We start from the raw sequence: 21,985 nt of genomic DNA, 5'->3' as shown, positions 1-21,985 counted from the left end.
ACTTGAGCAATAGGCAGGTGCAATTGAGCAGCTAAGCAATGAAAGTTTGTCAATAATGACTAAGATTTATATTATTAAATTTAGTTTAATAAAAATTTTATCATGACTATATATTTATTACTTTCCATGCAACAAATAGTAATACTCAGTTAGTATAGTAAATGGGTCTAAAATTTAAAACAAAAAAGCTTGAACTTTATGAGAATCTTTTAGACCATGTGTAAAGGTTTTACGTTTTCCATTGGATGAGCTAGAGGGTTAATAATATCTAATCTTCAAGCAGTTTATGCTTCAGCAATAGGCTAGACGTTAAAAATTTGCCTGCACTATTGTGAAATAATGATAATTCTAAATATTAAATTCCATTAAAGTATAAAAAAATTTATTCTGCCCTTATTTCATTAGTTTAAATTCTCAACAAGTCTTAATTTGCTGCAATTAATAAATAATTAAAACTAATGATGAATACAGTTCTACTGTTTCTAATAAATCATGACATATTATATGGTTATTTTTTAAAACAATCTTGTGTTTACAACACATTCCATAAAAATTAAAAATCTCAGTCACGAGTTAACTGAATTTTAAGACAAGGTTATTAAAAAAAATGGAATCCTGAGGGATAATCTTAATTTAATATCTTTTAAAATTACCTAATACTAATAGAAATATTAGATCTTAATACACTTATTTGTGACAAAAACAAAAAATCACATCTTATATTTAAAGTAAATTACTGAAAAAAAATGTCTAATTATTAAAAATTTATACTATTTACATTAGTTTATAATTATATTTACAATATTATCCCCTGCTTTTCTCAACACACTTTGATTTCTTTATTTAACTTATATTAATAACAAGACTAGGCTTAAAGATTCCACATCTTAGCGGACAGGACTTTTTTACAGCCTAGATGTTACAGACGTTACCTCATCCAAAAAAATGCATTACCTTAGTGTTTCATGTAGGACTAGATTATATTCTGGTCTGTTCAATAACAGGTTCATCCTTCTCTTCTTTTCCTCTTTGAGATCGATCAACATAAGTGTATTGGCAAGCAAGATAAATGAAATACAACATCACTACTGACATTAATCCAGAAAAGAGGAACATCTCATAAGCCTGAAAAATTCGAACCAGATATTAATTGTTTTAAATTTATTTATTTCAAGCATTTAGGAAATTTGGTTCTAAAAGAGTTTTTGATATATATATTTCTTTTATATCAGATTTTAGGGAACAAACAAATTTTTTTTTTTTTTCTAATAGACATATTACAGGAAGAAAAGTCAATTTTGCTCAAGTCTAATTTGACACATATTTCTCCTAAAAAATATAAACATTCAGTGAATTTTATGTGAGTTGGAACTGTGAAAATTTCCTTTTTACATTAAAGTGTCAGCATCATATAATTATTTTACTGTAGATGAGAAGAATAGAAATGATTATTAGTGCTGGTTATTATCTAATTGTTTATATGAGCAAGTTAAAATCCATAACTGCTATTTGTAAATGATAAAAACTAAAATGTTTATTACTATTAAACATCAGATCAATTTCTTACAGATTAATCAAACATAAATTACTTAACTTTTATGTTGTTTTTTTTACTGACAAAAATATAGGAGGTTCAAGCACATCATTACCTCTATTGATGGACTTCAATACTATTTACTGCTATTGGTATGCTAAATTCTATCATTTGTCCAGTTTAACTCAGTAATAAGGCCAATGATTTAACATGAAAATAGTGTGAAACTAAAGTAAAAACTGGAATACCACTAAAGTTATATTTGAAACGAAAGAAGATTAAGGGTTTGCTCATGGTATTTTTACATCAATTACTGAATTTGGAACACAGATTTGTGACAGTTTTAGAAGAATTAAGAAAAAATAATAAGTAAAAAGCAAATAGCATACCGTGGCTTATGCTGCAATATCTCATACCTCTGAAAAAACTTTACGAAGAATCGTGAGCTGATTTTTTTATATATTAAAATTATTAAAAATTTATAGTTGATTTTTTGAGTCATGAGATATCGACTTTAGCGATGATACACTATATTATTTTCTTGCTGAGTTTTGTTCAGAATTTTATCAGTACATTGCTACTTTCATTCAATAATGGCACAACTTAAAAAAAAAAAGTTTTGTTTATTTTTTTATTAGATGTATTCTAAAGATAGTGGCATAGACTAGGGTTTATTTCTATACTAGGGACTCACTTCAGACTATTCTAGAATTACCCTACTTGTTAAAAAGAAACCTAGTCTATAGTGCTATCTGTAGAATACATCCAATAAAAAATAAAACCAAATATATTTCTTAAGTTAAGCCACTGAAAAAGCAAAGCAGCAATAATTTTTATATATTAAAAGGTTTTTCACAGACTAGATTAACTTTAAGCATAAAAAAAAAAATGTTACCGCATTAGCCAATTTAAATCCAGCAATAATCAAAACAATGATGTTTCCAAATGAGTCAGTCAATAGCCAAAGAGACATTATGACAGATTTCATGCTATCAGGACTCTGAAAAAATAATTAAACAAAAAAATGAGTAGTAAATCATATCTTATAATTTCAATATATTTTATAAATCTAAATATCCGACAATGGGATCCACATCCTTCTAGTAAGAATAAACTGTTTTTGGTTTTTTAAAATAAAAACGTACTATCTACTCTTGTAATATATTAGAAATGGTAAAATCACATTTTTAATAATTATTGTGAATCATAGGGAGCGAGGTAGCTCAATGAGTAAGGCACTATGATTTAAACTTTCAGGACCCAGGCTTGAATCCAGCTGTGGCAGATAATTATTTATTCTGTTACTGTAGCTGTGAGCCAACCCTTTGGGTTTGGGAGCCTTCCTGATCCACCCAGCCTACATAAAGTAGGTACCCTTAATTGAGGAAAAATCTTGCGACTGAGTGTGATCTTGAACATATTACTTGCACAACCTGTGTTCAAGAAACAGTACTTCCTTACAAAGTACTGAACCCTTGATCCTCCATGGATTGTAGCAGTACAGATTTTCATTTTCATTTTGAATCATAAAAGAAAAATCTTACAAAAGACCCAAGCATTTAATAAATTTAGTTAAATTAATTTTATAAATGTGCAGGGCACATGAAACTAAAAAAAAAGTTTTGATTTGACTTTAATTGGTTCATTAGTTGTCACAAAGTAACTCTAATCTACAATACAATATATGGAATATTTCAAATATGAAATAAAAAAAAACAAACTTTTTTGTCACATCAACAGAACAAAGAGGTGATATATTCAGTTACAGTAATTTTATCAATTTTTGCAATTATAATATAATAATAGCAGTATATCTAATTGTAATCTAAGAATTTATAGATCTAGAAACATATAGGCTATTTAATTTATAATGGTGCTCAATTCACAATTTTCCATTTGGATATTTTATTATTTTGTTTTAGTAATAAGACAAAATATCAACATGTATTACCTCACTGTATGAAAACTCGAGGCCTGTGATGGAGAACATTATCTCTGCAGATGTTATAACTACATATTGAGGAATTTGCCATAACATACTCATTCCATTTGGTTTTACAACTGTCAATAGCTTGCTGGTCTAAAAATTTTCAAAAAATGAAAGAACTGACTCATACTAACATAATTTATCTAATTGTTATTTCTGTAAATAGCAATACAATACATACTATAATATTAAGGATATTTTATTATAACTACTAAAGCCAAGGTAAAAAAAATATATGTGTTTTTCATATTTAATTTTGAAAGAAAAATAATGGAAAAAATGGTTCCTGAAAATATCCTAAAAATATTTATTAGTGTCAAAATCAATAAAGTGAAATAATTGTAATCATTACAAAATGTTTATATGTAAGTTACCATGTGTACCATTATCCCTGATTTTTTTTTCTACTAGGAATCATTCAAAATTATTTGTATTTTCTTTTTTTTTCAAAAAATATATTCAAAACAATAAATTATTGAAGATAACTGATAGAAACCACATAAAATATTATATTATATGATGTTATAATGATGTAATATTTACATATTATATTACATTGTTACATATTACCTGATATAATCTATTGAGGTGCTGAGATGGAAAAGACAGGAAATAAAAAAAAAAATTAAATTTTCGTTCATTCATGAAAAACAGAATGCAATGAGGCTAATGCTGTGAGGAAAAAATTAAATAGGTCAATCAGCAGAATGGATTCTTCACGCAACAAAATTTTTCAATAAAAAATAATAAAACAAAATACGTGAAATAAGTGTTTTTTGAAAAATGTGTTGTCCCTCTAAAAAAATTCTAAAGTTTACATTGTCTTTCCCATGGCAATTCTCAAATACTAACAATTAGATTTTAGTAAAGTCACAAGACATTTTCTTATATTTACTTGGACACTGAGTTGAATATTCAGTATAATACATTTGATTCATAATTATCATCAGCTGATACATACCATATTGTCTAAATTTCCTTCCAACATTAAAACATAAATTCCGCCTTGTTTTAATTTAATGTCTGCTATAAACTTGCCATTAACCGTAATGGAATACCTATAAAAAATTTTAAGAATAAATACAAAAATATTTTTTGTATGGCCAAATATGTTGGAGTCCAATCTTAACTTTATGTGGATGTTAAATGTTAAAATAATATGGATATCACTGTTATATTAGATAGCCAAACAGTTGTGCAAAAAGTAATTGAAATTACCAATTACAGTCTACTATAATTGTGATTACTATGGTTCAACTTGTAATTGTAATTTTAGACAATTATTACAATTAGAGTGGTTCATCAAGTAGTTGATATTATTAATCAAAATTGTAAATGCATTTCCTAGTTTCAAATTACAGTAAGTGGAAAATAATTGTAATGGTAATTTCAATTATATTTTCAATTACAGTAAACAGGATATCAAGAAGAAATGAAGTCATCCTGTTTACTGAAAGGCTCTACTAATACTTAAAAGATAAGCTCTACTAATGAAAGGTTCTAATAATATTAAAAGAGTAATTTCTACTTGAAGTAGGAAAGAAAGTGAAAATTGTGTGATGTGTATACCACATCAGATTTTTTAATGTGTTTTTGTTATTCATTGGACTAAGTGCCCATAAGTAATTTAATTAGTACAGGAAGAATGGGAGTACTGGTTGTACCTAACAAGTTCTAGCTGGAGCAGATGTTTCGAAATCGAACTCATAAGTTTGTAGTAGGATCAACTCTCACCTTTCAAGGAGGAAACTCTATGGACACTTCAAAATGATTTTTTTAAATTATTCAATTTGATATTTATTTTATTTTGAATCAGAGATTATATGTCATTAATATTTATTATGATGCTAATTGGTAAATTTTTCAGGCAATTTTTTCTTTATTAGATATTCTAAAAATAGAATATTGCTTACTATGAGGAGAGTCCTCATTTGTTTCTATAATTAATGAAGTGTTTTAGTTGAGTTCAAAATATTGGACTTGTGCAAATATTAGGAACCAATACTCTGTAGGATTTCCAGAAAAAAAATCGGGAAGTTGTGTTGCATAATTTTTTTTTTTTAAACCATTGGCTCTGGTCAAGACAGAAAAATGGATTTGCTACCTAAATATTTCCTACATCAAAGCAATATAATTTTAAAATAAGACCTTTAATGTAATGATTTTTTGGAGGAAATGTTAGTTTTTCCAAAAACTGAAGTCAGCTCTAGATTTTATACCCCAAAAAGAAGTTTATTCCTAATTTTTAAGAAAATAGAAAAAAAAAAAAGGTTTTATGCTAAGTAACAATATCATATCAAGAAAGTAAAGCTTCAATTCTGATTTTTATTGAGAAAATTAGTTTATGCTAAAACTGAGCTCAGATTTTGATTCTATATTGAAAAAATAATTTAGTTCTAATTTTTATAAAAATTCAAAAAGAAAACAATTTATTTGTTCAGCCAAAAAAACATTTTGCATTTCTCAACTTCCTCATTACTTTTCTGGGATTCCAAGAGAGCATTGGCCTCTTTTATTGACAGGAGTCCAATATATTTAGGTCTAGATTCACCTAAAACAGTTTCAACATACCTAGAAGACATTTGCTGGATCCTCTCTCTACTATAAAATTATTAGAAACAAAGAAGAAAAATAGTTATGAGAAGAATGAAGATGATCTATCTTACAAAAGGGATCTATCTAGGGAACAAATAAAATTCATTATTGATAATACATTATTAATATTTAAAATTTTATCTAAATAATTCATATCTGTACACAATAAAATAAATCAATCCTCTAATATCTTGTGGAGAACCTACAATGGTAGAAAAGCCTGGTTCTTGAATTAACAGTATCAGTGTGAAATAGTGTCATCAACACTATGTTTTAATAGCTTGATTTGAAAAAAAATTAAATTGTAAAATCTTACCATCCGAACAGAGGCATTGTAATCTGCTTTGACTGATGAGATCCATAATCAATTGTAAAGTTCCTTATATTATCTGTTGTTTTTGCTAATATTGACAATTGATCAACACCAGTATAAAGAATCCTAAAAAAACAAATTTATTCATTAGTTAATAAAATAATTATTTGTTCAAGTACATAATAGTCAGTTCTTATCTAGAGTTAGTTATTTATTTGTCTACAGAGTCAGTTCTTTTACAATGAAACCCAAAGGAGAGTACGCTATTGCCCCAAGATATAAGTACAGTAGATCTCAAATGTATGTAGCACTGAGAAAAAGGAATATTAAGAAACGATTTACGTTTTTCTAGCCTTGTTAATTTCCTAAAACTTTCAACTGAATTAATAAAATAATTTTCTTTCAATATTTAATATTAGGACCCATATAGCTTCGGCAAGTGTAATTTTAATTTATAGGTAGTTCAGGCACTGATATCTGTGAAATTAATAAAGAAGATATTAAACTTCTTCCAACCTTAAATTAATCAAATAAAATAGCAATAAGCTTATATTACTTTATTTTAATTCTTATTAAACAAATGATCTTTGTTTACATTCAGGTTCGGTACAACATAATATTTGCTTATGACAATTGAGATTATATTTCATGTTGGGTTTTATTTTCATAATAGATTTGATAATAGTGCAAAAGTGAGAATGTTTCTGATTTTTAAGAAAAACAAATTTTTTTTAAAGATGTTTATAATATGCTTTTATGTTGAAAATAAATATTTTCTATTAAAAATAATATAGTAATGAGGATGACAATATTGTAGCATCATATTTTGAGAATGACCCATAGTAAAATCCATTTATTATTTTTATCAAAGTAGCTTTTATTAAAAATATGTTTCACAAAGTTTTTCCTTTCAAATTTTTAAATGTATTGCTGTTAATTTAAATTAAAAAAAAGAAAGTATATTTTGGATATAGTTAGACATATGGAATGTATAGATGAGGTAGTAAATATTAGATGTCCTGAAAAGCCAGTGGATAAAAAGAAAAAGCAGTACTATGATGGACAGTTAACATTAATATAAGGACTCTTCTACCAGCAATTGCAACTGCAAATTTGTAAGTTACGCTATGGAATCATAGTTTAATACAATACCTGGTAATACTATCACCAAAAGATCATGACTGGAAGAAAATTGAAGATATATTTGAGCTCATAATGTGTTGTTGCTTAGGAAGTCTATAGTTAAGAATGCAAGCAGAGGAGTTGTAACCAATCCCGTGCCATTTCTTAGATATAGGGGGGAGGAGAGGGAGAAGATCTTATCCTATAGTTTACCACCTAATTCTAACCAGAGTGGAAAGCTCAGGTTTTCAGTCCTTAAGGCCGCCATATAATAAAAGTCAACCCATCCAGGCTGGAATCGAACCATTGCAGTTACAAGGTTGCTAAGGTTATGCCTAAACTTCCTTGTCTACAACAACATCAAGCAATCACCATTTGTGTAGGAAACAAATTGAAATACACAGAAATGTCCCAAACCAATGGCGCTGCATTGTAGTGTGTAATATTGTTGGCTCCCTAAGTCTCCTTTAAATCTTTACGGATTATAAGGACACTTTTTAGTTACATGATGATGATTTGACAATAATTTAGTGTTTCTTCTGTAAGACTGTTATTTTCGGAGTACTTAACATAAGTACTTAAAAAGCTATTTTTTAAATTGATCTTAATTTCTTCTTATACTTTTTAATATCCCAAAAATCTCACTCCTTTATTTTAAAAACTAAGTTGAAAGGTATCATTTTATCAATTTACACACTTTTATGGAATTATAAATTTTATAAATCTTAATACTTACATTAAGTAATACACCCATCTTGGAAGCCAAATTGAATATAAATTTTTTTTACATAATTAGGTTTTTCAAAAATATTAGCTCCATTCTATAAACTAAGTACTTATAATTTGATGTTAATTTTGTTGGTATAGTTTTACTACAAGGAATTTAGATATTTTAGCAGTCATTTTGGCCATCGTCTTTATTTTGAATTTCTGAGCAAAATTTCAACTTATTATCATTGATATTCTTATTCTACAATTTGTAAGGAAGTAATTGACACTTCTCTTATGCTTCTATCATCAAGGGATCCATGTAATGGCATTTGTTCCCTTAGTATTAATCTAAATGGTGTGTTACAATGATTTGTTGGCAAAGTAAATTTGAAAAGGAAATAAATAAAAATTAACCATATGATAGATTCTGTAATAAAGGATTTCAAAAATAACTTACTTTAGTTTAGGAGTAGAAGTTTGAGATTTAATCATTTCATTATTTCCTTCTGTCATATTTAATTGAGTCAAAGAAAGATTGTTATTTTCAATTAAAAGCATATAAGAAAAAACCTAAAAAAGAAAGATTTCATTAGCATTTAGATTTGTACTTTCATTACTTAAACATCATTAAAAGCAAAAACTATGCTTCAATTAAAGTATAAAAAACATAATTAACATTTTCTTACAAATAATTCCTCCAGTTATATGGTATTTGAGTTATATAGCATTATAAAAAAAGTCTCGTATTCATTACTCATAACTCATTTCCAAGTATCTGCAGAATTGTTATACCTCTATCTCTAAAAAAATGAAAATTTTCCAGACACAGACCATATGGTAACCTTGACATAATCTTTATTTTAATTACATTAATTCACCATGTCAAGAATACCCTGGCTATAATTACAAATAATTTTAACTTAGACTGGTTCAACTAACAAGGAATTGAATTTAGCAAGCAACTTGAGACGTCCCAGTAATACTATTTCTTAGCAGAATAATTTAAAAAGTAATTTTCTTACAAAAAAAAGAAATAAAAAATTTGAAGATACCTTGTTTTCTTTAAGTTCGAGAGTACCAGACCAAGAACCTGCACAGTCTGTAGATAAAGTCACATTCGCAGGTTCAGAGGAGATTCCATTTAAGTCAAGGAAGTCTAAAGCTGGCAACTGTGGTACATTTGGAATTCCATTAATTGTAGCAGAACAGTTTAGTGAGTTATAAAGAACAAGTTCTGACTGCCCACTTCCTGGTAATGTTGGATTTTCTTGCTTGAAAATTTAAGAAATAAATGAAAAATCTGTGAGGTGTTAATAAATGATTGGTCTATAATTTATTGTTGTTTACTTTATTACCTGTATACGAAGCTCAAGAATACCAGATAAAAGAAAAGCAAGAGCTGCTAGGAAACCTCCAACTACCAGTTTCTGAAGGGATGTTCTCACTAGTCGTAATTTTGCTAATATTGGATAAACAACACTTTCAAAAAGAGGAATGAAAATAAGTACAAGTACAGAATTGAGGGTTTGCATTTGGTCTGGTTGAATAGTGAACCAACCTAAATCTCCATTCATTCGACTAGCTTGAAATGTCCATTTGGAGCCCTGAAAATAATTAAAGTGTTTAAAAAATTTATATAATTAAAAATAGTGATATATAATGCACTATTTTACTAAAACATGGCATGATATCTATATTTATATATTTTATAGTTATAACTGTATGAGGTATTATCTATAAGCTTTTTCTCTGCCAATTGTCTGTACCATTTCAGGAAATGATTTGATTTGATGAGGCTGCTATCATCTATGATATTTTTATCATATCATAATCTTAAGCCCATAAACGTTTTTGGAATTAAACTTTTTAAACACATTAAGACAACCTTCTTTAGTGTTATATTCCTTACAGAATATCATAAAATCATTTGAAGAAAGACTGTAGCACAACTTAGTGTGCAAAGCTTTAAAAACCTGAAGATTGGTTCCTTTGAAGTATCTCTTGGATCCCAAATAGTTTTCTTCCTCTAATCCTGGTCAATTTTCCGATAGCTTCAAACGATTTAAAAAATATTTTTCTTACATATGACTGCATACAATAAGTTTAATCAATTCTCCAAGTTTATGAATCTAAATAATTTGACAGCTATTGCAGACTGGCAGTGACAACTCATAACCACTCTTTTATTAATATTTAATATAACATAACATATAATTTTACTAAAATAGTTAAATAGAGTTCACTTTTATATTATTATTAGCACACATACAGCATATAACACATTATACAACATACCTGTTGATCATACAATGCCCAAAATACAATGGTAGGAGTGAATAAATATATTATTCTTAGAAGAACTTTAATATCTGCTATTAACTTCGAGTTGTATCTATCTTCAGCATAGTCTAGCCAGTGTTTTTTATTTTCCTTGGAACCAATTTTATTGGCAACTGCATGCTAAAAATAAAGATTTTATTAATTGTAGTCTGAATTAAATAAATAACACATTAGTTGTATTTTATAATAACACAAATATGAATTAATCAAAAATTGAAAAAAAAATTGTTGTATAATGAGCTATATTTATCATAATAATTTTTTCAGAAACCACAATAAGTTACTCCCTCTAATTAACCTAGGAGAAGTGTAGCCTTGAACATTTTGCTTATAATGGGAAATAAACACCTATATTTTCCTTGTATTTCATCTGTTTTGTTTGTACTTTTGTCTACTTTCCGTTAATCATTTGTTGTTGTTACTGCCGCTTGTTTTGTTATTTCCTTTTTTACCTCCCCATCTATACTCAATTCAGTTTTGGAAATATAAATAATTTTTTTCTTTTATTAGGAACTTTGAATTTTATGTAGGGGCTACTAGAACTCTAAGAATTTTAAATTTATACGATTTCGCTGGAGAAAAATTCGTGATCAAAAATTTTTGGTAAATTTTTTTTCTCGTTTTTTTGGGAGTTCTGTTGGCCCCCCCCCAAGAGTTCTAAAAATTATCCTTATTGAATAAATCCCTAATGTTGCCAGGAAAATAGATATACGGTGTTAAAGTTTCACAAAATACGTAATTTACGCGCGGGCATTTGACCGGTATTATTGATGTTTTAAACATCAGAACTATTCCTATAAATAATCGAGAACTCTTATGGATACTACTAGAACTAAAAAAAAAATTAAAATTTTTCAAGGATGGGGGGCCAACTTCACAGAAGTTTAAAATGGCTTGGCGATCAAATTATATGAGGGAATCATATCTGTGAATAAAGGAATTTCAACTGTGAATTTTATATAAATAAAGGATAAAAATATGAAATGTTAAGAGGAAAGAAAACATTATATCAACTAGTTGAATAAAAGTGGGATCATAAAGCAAATTATATAATTTATAGATCTGCTCAAATTTCTTCTAAAATCATCCAAATCAGCTTGTTCTCTGTAATCTCTATGGATGGAGCTAGAGTTATTTATCAGTTCGGCAAAGAACGTACATCTCTAATGTTTTAAGTGAAAATTAGATTAACACATGATAAATTATTAAAAAAATGTGAGCTGCAGAGATCTGTCATTAAGATTATATTTTCCTCTAATTTTGTTTACAATTAAAATAAAGCTAAACCTCTAAAAGTCATGTTGTACAACCTGTCTACAATTTTTTAAAAATTAATTTCTTTTATACAACTTATCTTGATAAGTTGAATAATAAATTAGATATATTGAAGGGTTAAAATAAAATATTTTAAATACCAAAATGTAGGGGAAGGGGTTATGATAGAAGAAGCTTGAGACCTTCGTATGTTATTTCTCTAACACCAATTCAATTCACATACAAATTTTCAACCCTTAGTTTGGAGGGACTGTGCAGAAGCAGAAGACCTTAAAAACTGCAAAAAATGAAGGATGTTGGAAAAAAAAGTCCTTAGAACACAGTTTTAGGGGTTATGAAACGAATTTAGAATGTATAACATCCCTCCCTCTCATGACATTCAATCTATTATTTTTCAGAAAAATAAAACAAAAAAGAAAGCCATTTTATGTTCTTATTAAATTAGAAAAGATTTATTTTATTTGTGTTGTCATGTGATTATAATTACTATAGAGTACAAAAAAATTATTATACTTACACTGATGCAACCACTAACTTGGATTGCAATATTCCCTTGCGGACTATTCTTCTTATACATAGGACTTCCCATAATAAATATAACTGTAACATAATATTATTTAGAAGTAATATTTATCATATTATTGTTGAACTATCTCACATGCATTATTATTATAATTTAAGGTTTTTGTTGAGTAACTAACATGATGACCAAAACAATAATGAACAATAGAAAATTGCTAATATTTTTTCTTAATAGGTGATGTTATATTTACCAACAGATGCTATCATCAATGCAGCAGGTAAGCCAAATGCTAATGGGTAACAATCTTCATTACTTCCTAGGCAGTGATATTCACGCAGCATTGGAGTCAAGAAGGAGGAGAGAACACTTCCAGCATTAATAGAAAAATAAAATACAGAAAAGAAACGCTGCAGTTGGCGTTCTTGTTGTGGTAGAACAAACTGGTCCCCTCCAAAAGAAGAAACACAAGGCTTTATTCCACCAGTTCCAACCGCAATTAAAATCAATCCAAGGATTGATAGTTCTCTGAAAAAAGGATATATGATAGCTGCTGTACATTTGATATAGAACATAAAAATAAAAACACAATTGCTGTAAAATATAAAAATTAAAGGAAATATCAGTATTTTACTTAATACTCCTTATTCTGATTTCTATCAAAATTAACAATGTTTATAATAAATATCAAAATCAATCTAAACCTATAATAATATGAGAATATAAGTTTCTATGAAAAAAGATGAGATCTTATATTCAAAAATCAGTTAAGACATAATTAATAATTTAGTTAGGAAAGGATAGAATCAGCCATCGATTGGTAAGAAAGATCTATTCTTTGTTTGAAATATGTGCACAAAGCACCGGTGACATATCTTAACTAGGTGCTATTAATAATTGAAGGATACATACAAGTTGAAAAGTGCTTCAGGGAAAGGAATCACAGCATGTTAGAAGTTATTAAAGCGTTGAGATGGATTTATTGGAAATTTGGGAAGTATGCTATTCCAACTGTTTATTTTTATTTTAACTTAACCAATTTAACGGTTTGAAAACAATCCAAAATGGATTCAGACCTTCGAAGGAAGACATTTTATCTGACATAATCTACTACTGTATAAGAATTCACTAACATTATTTTGGTACTTAATGAGTGTTGTAATTTCTAAAATCTCTTTGATTCTACCTTCTTTCTTATATTTTTCTATGTAGAACTGAAGGCGAATACTCATCATCCAAATACATCCCTTTGCAAGGAAGGATCTAAGGTGGATCCTTAAGAAATTTCCTCATACACGATTGTAAGCACATACCCTATAAACTGTGGTAATCAATCATCTTGAGAAGATTTTATTATTATTATAGGTTTTATTATTTGATTTGTAAAATAAAACGGTAGATGGCAACACTGCTCTGGCATGGGATAGCTTCACATCCCTTGGGTCTAGAACAGTTTATCGTGGTGTCTTTTGGTGAAAAAGCACTCTCATTGTCTTTGTTTATAAAACCCTCTATAAATTCCACAACAATTTGGTTTGGAGCGTTAAAGGGTTAAGTGATGAGAGTAAATTAGTATATTAACGCATACATAAGCTTTGTGATTTATTTAGGACTAACCGCCGAAACCAAAACAAAAAGGACATGGACACCAGATTATTCAACATTAAAAGGCTCGCTACAGTAAGGCAAATGCTTTTGTCATTTGAAAGAAGGTATAACCCTAATAGGAATGGACAAGCATCAAAGACATATCGTAAAAGGTCAAACTTTTGTCTAAAAGCCTGCTTTATACGTAAAAAACCAGGTCATCTAACAAGGAATGCTGGTTTAACAAAGAAAATAATAGACTATGCAGGAGAAATGGACCCTCAAATACACAAAATCCTCAACCAAAAAGACAGCATATAGCATCTTTCGCTAAAGAATTTGCCTTATGCACAATTAACAGGAATAATAAGTATCTGTTGGAGGAAGGATCTGAAGAAAGAAAAGAATTTGAAAAAGAAAGTAAAGTCATCCTTTCCCAGGAAGGAAGAATCGAAGAGAGTGATGAACACTTTGAAAATAAAGCTTCTACACCAAAAGGACAAGTGATATCTGATCAACAACAAACATTAAATGATGAAGAATCTGGTTGTGAATCCAAGGCTCGTAAACTATCAGCTGATCTTGAATATGAAAATACTAGAAAATCATTTAAATATGAGTTAAATTATGATTCAGGTCCTGATGGTGATAGCAGTGAAGTGTTGATGAAAATAAAAGTAAAAAATGAAAAAACTAAAGAAGAAGGAAGTAAGAAATAGACTCATAGCAAGAAGAAGAAGAAACTCAAAAAGAAATGGGGATTTAGTGATGCATCAAGTATTGTTAAACCTTCTATTAAACCAAATGTTCATAATGACATTAGAGGGGGTTTTGGTGAACATTATAATCCTGACTATGAAAAGTCTGGATGCAGTCAAAAGAAGAGAAGTCCAAGTCATCAACAAAAGACAGAAGACTTGTTGGGGATGTGTGAACATAGGACTCGATGAAATGTTCTGTGAAACATTAAATTATATAGAGTGATGCAATAAAGTTAAAAATAAAATAAGGTAATAAATAAAAGGAAATAATAAAACATATTTTAAGAAGGAAATTGTTGTAGAAAATAGGATTTATTATTTGATTTGTAAAATAAAACAGTAGATGGCGACACTGCTCAGGCATGGGATAGCTTGGTGTCCCTTGGGTCTAGAACTTGTAAGTCTGTTGTGGCATCTATTTGTGAAAACAAACTCTTGTTGTCTTTGTTTATAAAACCCTCCCTAAATTCCACAACAGATTTAAGCTGAATAACCTCAAAATTCGCCGATTTTATGTGGTTGAAAAGTTAATGCTCCACCACATCCAATTGTATTAGAAATATATCAAATAGGATCTTCATTTGAATACAGATTGTCCAGGACCTTCTAAATTGGTGCCTGTACTAAACATACCTTGAAAACTTCATTCAGAAATAACTTATTCACTGCTGTCCACCTCTAATGAATTTAAATATTATCTTTCCTCTGGCAAGAAGTTTTGGTATACCAAAGGTGAAAGGATGGGTACAAATTTGTTAATTTATCTCCCAATCCCATCTTCTAGGTATGAGAAAGCGTGTCATCATTTTCGTGTTTATAACTGAAAACTAAGGAAGTCACAAATTATTTTTAATAAAAAAATTAACTGATACAGTGAATTGCTAAATATGTAGCAATAAAGAACAATGAGCAACTGAATCATATTAACTAAAACTGGACCTTTTTGGCTTGTTTAGTTTTCAGCAATCGATACCAAAATTATGACACCTTTACAAAAAGTTGTTATGATACCTTTCCTCATGACTAAAAGATGGGTTTGGAGGATAAATTACCCTTTGAGAATTATATTTTAACAATGGGAAACTGAAGCATATTAACTAAAACTTGATGCATATTTACTAAAACTAAAACTGGATGAAATCATGTAATGATATCGTAAATTATAGAATATAATCCATACTTGTGAGGAATACTGAGAGCTTCAACAGATCCAAAGGAAAGTACAATGTTTCCAGCAGCGTAAATCAAAGAAACATAAAGTATGGTGCTGAAAAATAAAAATAAAGCAATTAAAATATCAGTAAATTACTATAAATACCATCAGATAGTTTTAAAAATAAGTTATCTATGATTTAAAATAATATTACTACGTTATATTAAAATTTTAGACAATCTCATTTGAGATTTTATGTTTTTAAGACACCTAGAATCCAATGAAAAAATAAATCTACTCTTCCACCATCGATCATTTTTGAGACTAATGGGGCCGACTAATTCAGATTTTGTACTGAAGTCACTGGTCACCTTAGGATGATCCTCAGACCTATTTCAGCCATAGATGGAGATAGAGGAAAAATGTAAAGTGTCTTAGAATCACTCTCCAAAGGACTAAGAAAAATAGGAATTAATTGTTATTTATTGAATGGGAGGAGCAATTTTTTTCTGTTTTTGGAGATCCAAACGATTTTGATAAAACCTGAATAAAAGGTTCTTTAACTTTTTTTTTATATTCATTAAGTGAAGAAAAGAAAAACCTTATTTGAGCACAACTCAAAGATTACACATCTTATGATTAACTATATCTTATCGTCCATGGCTAACATGTCATGCTAGAAAACCATGTAATTGCAGATAGCCACCAATGCCATACATAAACAATACAAAAGTCTCATTCAGAGTGGCTTATTTCACCATTCACTGTTGATTAAACATTTAAGTAACAAGCATAGTATTATTTAATAATTATATGTTGGTCTTGAAAATCTTACTTGTATTTTCCTAGCCATGCGTCAGCCATAATTCCACCAAAGACAGGGCTGAAGTAACATAACATGACAAACATGTGATAGATGATTGTTGCATTATTTTCACTGTACTGAAGAGAATCCTTGAGATATAGTGCCAATACACCTGTAAGTACCATTACACATAAAAATAGAATGTAAATGTTGCCATAAATATTCTAGGAAGAGGGTATATAATTTCAAAATTAAGTTTATACAAACTATAAACTTTATATCTAAAAACATAGAGCTTTTGAAATATTGAGTTTATTGATCTAAAATAATAGTTGCTAAACCATATTCATCTGGTCCTTAATTCAAGATGGCCTTTAGCAAGGAAAGATGAGCTAGATTAATCTTAGCCCTATACTCTATCCAAGAACAGGTTTTTTTCAATTCAATTTCAGGTGATTTTTAAATATTACTCGTTTAAACTATCTTAAACTTTCCGCTTTAAGCTAATAATTCAAAAGGGATATACGACCATTGCTCCCCGGGGGTCTTAGTGGAGCGGGTACGACAGGGAAGGATTGAGTTTTTTTTTTGTGTTATCATCGCCTCTTGTGAGATTGTTACTTTTGGTAACTTAGTTCACAACAAGACTTTTATTGTTTTTTAGCATACTGTACTTGAATTCCTATTTAAGTATTTGTTATATGTAAAATAAAGGTGCTTCTTCTTCTTATCTGTACTACATGATACCTTTAAATTGCAGAAAAATACTTTAATAGTAACAAAACATAGTCCACCTTAAGTGGATGGATCGAGTCAAGAATAATATTGTGAATTTTGATTAGACAGTGGTCATTGGACAACACTGTATGTACAGTGATTGGTGATAATTGTCTGTTTGTGAGTATAATGAATATTGATTAATAATAGTGCCAATTTAAAGACAGTATATCAGACTATTAGAAACTCAGCACGTTTTCATTATTGTAAATAAGATAGTATCATTAAATATGGCAGCTTCATATAAATACTAATGAAATTCACATGCTTTTATTCGAACACCATACTTGTTAGTGATTAAAAGAATGTAGAGCTATTAATAATTAATTAATTAAAATTAGTTTACTTCCAAAATATAGAAAATTATTAGTATCATGTACTAATAAAAAAATAACATAAATAAAACACTAACAAACTGGTATGATTTTCTCAAAATCAGTTTTATGTTGCTCATAAGGTTTAACCTCTTTTTAGGAATAGGAATGCGCATGCAATTATACAGCACATAATATTTAAGTAGTATTTAATGGACTACCATTTACTGAATTGCACATAGTTAATATTAGTAATTGCACATTAAGTGTTTAAACTAGCAACTTGGTCGTTTAAATATTTAATTTAAAAATGAACTTAAATAATATTTGCTACATGTTCTCAATTTTTCAACTTACTTATACCAGTCAAAGTTATTAGCAAATTGGATGAAGAAATTTACCTCGCATGCCATAGTAACAAAATCTTTCGCAAAACTCATTGACTATGATGAAAAATACTGATTTTGGGTACTTCAGCTTCTGAAAACAATAAAAAAATAACTTAGCAAGATATCTCCATAAAATATATAGAATGAAATCTCAATTGTCATTTTAACTGTAATACCTTACTGTCCGAAAAAAAAATAAAAAGATTTATGTACATAAAACAATCAATACATTATTCTAGAGAAATCTTGTCTTAAAGATCATTTTATAAGATATCAATATACATTTATCTGACTTCGAGGATTCTTTCAAAAATTCTCTTTAATTTATTAGCATTAAGCATTAGTTTTTATTATTTTAAAATAATACAAACATTTTTTCAGACTTAAGAAATAGAACAGCTTAAGCGACGATATTTCATAACAAAAATAGTTTATATAAAAACAAAGTTTTAAATTTTAGTATTATTTTAAGAATTTAACTTAAGGAAGAAAAATTCAGTGAAACATATTATTGCTCTGGACTTAAAGTTATGATAAAATTAAGATTCAATTAAAATAAATAACGTGTAATGCTACATGCATTATGTTGAAATGTTTAAAGTAATGTATTTTAGCTGGCAATATTATTGTGTATACAGCAGGAAGGGAATAGCTTGACTGGCGGCAGTTATATCTATTATTCAATGTAAAGCAAAATACAGTTTGCTCTGAAAACAGTTTAGTCTGAAGCTGACAATAATTTACTATTGTTATATACAACAAATGTAACTGATAAAAGGGATATACGAAAATAATGAAAAAAATTGCATCACTCAACTTTCTCTTACTAACCCACTTACGTCCTTAAGTTTTGTTTAGATTGCTACGTTTGCGCTCGAGTTATCAATATTTTTGTGATTTTACAAAGAAAAAATATAAATAAAGACCAAGGAAGGCAAAAAAACTTTTATTTTTCTGTTTCTGTAAAACTTCGTAGTTTAGTTAGTGTTCTCGAAGTAGGTATAATGAATATTGATTTTGTCTCTACCAAGAATATAGCAGTTTAACAAATTATAACAAAGTCACAATGCAATCGGAAAAGGCGGCTTAGGGTTTTCCCGTTCGAATGAAACGGTTTCATTTTTCTCCTTTAATTATTCTTAAAATTCTTTAATATTTTGTATTTGTAAATTGTTTACTATTACTAACAATGAGAACTGGTACTCAACGATTTATAAATAGTTTTTTAGTTTAGACGAGTATAAAAGGAAAATGGTCCGGGTGTGGTCAAAGAAAAAACTCAATAGTATTTAATTAATGCATTATAATGTTATTTATATTGGTAAATAGCATTTATTTGATCAATTTTTATGTCATTGAAATATTTTATAATTTCGGATCACAAATTTAAATATATAATTCTCAAGGTCTTGGCAAGAACGGCCTTCTGTGTGGAATCTAGATATTACAGTCGGTATTTGTTGGACAATATTTGCCGGCTCTCAAGAGTTTATTAAACAATATTTTATGTGCATGAAACGGCTTGAGTTTTAAGACTCAAAGAATATATAACATTTATTTTAAACATAAAAATATAACAAAGTAGTGATAAAAATTGAAATAGACTTTAAATCGTCATAATTGTTTAGCCATATCAAGTTTTTCAGATTTATTTGCTCAGCGAAAGAATTCAGAAGTTTTCATCAATTTTTGAACTTGACGGACGTGTTTTAAGTCTTACACTTAAGTAGAATGTCCATAACCAATAGCGGAAGCCATTTTTGCAAAATTTTTATATCATTTAAAATTTTTAACTAAAGTAACTCTTATAAGTGTAAGTGAACTGAAACAAAAGTAAATAGTGACCATGAAATAAAAATAAATTAATTATTAAAAAAACTAGTTTCTCTCAAAAAAGAAAATTTACTAAGAAACTGAATATGAAGCATCAATGAAAAATTACCCGAATCCACAGGGTTTACTTACGGCTACAGAATAAATAATTTACATCACGGCCGGATTCGAACCAGAGGCCATGGAGTTGGTAGCAGTGTCGAGAAGGATTAATATAATTAAATATTTTTTTTACTGCCACTTACCTATATATGAAATATACAGTAAGGGACAGTAATACTGTCGTCAAAAAATTCGAATTTGAGTTTTTGACGGAAATACATGTTTTGAGGTCCCCTGAGAGGAATAAAACCAAGTCATGCAAATGTAGGTAAGTGTGTGTTGGAACAGAATATTTCAAAACGAAAAGTCGTACGAAATTGAAATTACATATTTAAATTGAGTATAGGCCTGGGACGTGGCAGCAACTGGGACCGACCAGAAGTGCTGCTTAATAGAATTATTTTTGAGATTTTTATTAAACCTGGCATGTTAATGTATAATTAAATAGTCTTTAATATCAGCTAGGTCGTTATCTTATTCAAATAGTCTGACACAGCCTAAATGACGAATTTAAACAAAACTCTTCCTCTTGTTCAGAATCATTGATTTTGTTTATTTGAAAAAAAAAAAAAATAAAACATTTCTCATTGTTAGCAATGATAAACAATGGATAAATACGAGGTTTTATGAATAACTAAAGGAGAAGAAAGCAAAAATAGATCCATTTGTTTCGAATGGGAAAAGCCGAGAACACCCGATCTTTCCCGATTGTATAACGACTTCGTTATCTTTTGTTAAACTATTCTATTCATGCCGAAGACTAAATTTACATTCGTTATTCCTATCTCGAGGAACCCTGAAAAATAAAATTTTTATAGGAATAGAAAAATATATGTTTTTGTTTAAAATTTTCGCTCTGTCTTAAGTTTTTTTTTCGAAAATCAAAAAAATAGTGGTAACTTTAACACTAGCTCACGATTCTACACAAAATTTAGGGATGTTTGTAGCGTGCTAAGTGACAGTTGTGTGATGCGCACACCGCACAAGATATATTTTGGGTTGTGTTATTTTCTTGGTAATAAAATTTTTTGTTATAAGATGTAATTATATTTGTATTTTTTAATAGCCTTAGTAATAGTCATATTGGGAAATATTGAAGCTTAATATAACATATTTATTATATTAAAATAGATTCAACCGATTCTTATTGAATCAAATAAATCTATTTATAGAATAAAAAGTCTATCTAATAGAAAATAAATAGAGACAAGATAGCATGTTAGTATTTAATTTATTTAAAGTAAAAATGAAAACATTGTTATTATTAAATTAAATAAATTTAGAAAAAATAACATATATATCTTGATATTTTATTATAAACATGTATTATTCTGTATTTACTTTTTCCATTAATAAAAATATACAAAAGAAATAAAATTAAAGAATTAAGTTTAATTGGCAGACAAAGTATTTTTAACCCACATTTACATATGGCTTAAATCTCAAGAAGATAGATTTCTTAGAACATATCTGTATCTTATTGATATAGAGCTAAATATATTCTTTGCAAATGAGAAGAATTTATTTTGAGAAATCTATATCTCAGAAACTATGTGACATACAGATGTCTATTAGCACTCTAATTAAAGCTAGTTAAATTTACTACAATATAGTTAATTATGTTCAACTTTATAGGAGTAGTAGTTTTTGTGAAAAAATAAACCCACAAAATGTTAATTTCTAGTTGTTCCTATAAAATGTTGGATTTTGGAAAAAATTTATCTCTAGATCCATAAGACGCACATATGTCTTCCAACACTCAGAATAAAGGAAATTTAACTTTCTATAAAGTAGTCTTGCCTCTTATGGATTGTACTATTTAAATTGGGACCTCTAAATAAAAATACCTGAAGAGGTGCCTGTTGAA

At 28.4% G+C, this 21,985-nt stretch overlaps 1 protein-coding gene across 4 annotated transcripts in view; it reads right to left on the bottom strand.

Moving 5' to 3' along the window:
* The window catches only part of LOC106679411 (peptide transporter family 1), a 104,141-nt gene continuing 82,156 nt past the window's right edge, over positions 1–21,985 (bottom strand). For all 4 annotated transcript variants that reach the window (XM_014418558.3, XM_014418556.3, XM_014418559.3 and 1 more), the window contains 14 exons: positions 18,196–18,274; positions 16,734–16,875; positions 15,926–16,012; positions 12,651–12,925; positions 12,395–12,477; positions 10,558–10,722; positions 9,618–9,866; positions 9,315–9,533; positions 8,720–8,832; positions 6,433–6,555; positions 4,483–4,579; positions 3,486–3,614; positions 2,430–2,534; positions 1–1,125 (listed from right to left, as the gene is read on the bottom strand). In XM_014418558.3, coding sequence (XP_014274044.1) covers positions 979–1,125; positions 2,430–2,534; positions 3,486–3,614; positions 4,483–4,579; positions 6,433–6,555; positions 8,720–8,832; positions 9,315–9,533; positions 9,618–9,866; positions 10,558–10,722; positions 12,395–12,477; positions 12,651–12,925; positions 15,926–16,012; positions 16,734–16,875; positions 18,196–18,274 — 2,013 coding nt within the window. In that variant the 3' untranslated portion in view covers positions 1–978. The remainder of the gene's footprint in view (positions 1,126–2,429; positions 2,535–3,485; positions 3,615–4,482; positions 4,580–6,432; positions 6,556–8,719; positions 8,833–9,314; positions 9,534–9,617; positions 9,867–10,557; positions 10,723–12,394; positions 12,478–12,650; positions 12,926–15,925; positions 16,013–16,733; positions 16,876–18,195; positions 18,275–21,985) is intronic.

The sequence above is a fragment of the Halyomorpha halys genome, unplaced genomic scaffold (genome assembly GCF_000696795.3).
Source record: "Halyomorpha halys isolate HHAL.00 unplaced genomic scaffold, Hhal_1.1 Scaffold200.1, whole genome shotgun sequence".
Classification (NCBI taxonomy): domain Eukaryota; kingdom Metazoa; phylum Arthropoda; class Insecta; order Hemiptera; family Pentatomidae; genus Halyomorpha; species Halyomorpha halys.
Note: the sequence above shows the minus strand (reverse complement) of the source record. Positions and strands in the feature narration are given on the sequence as shown.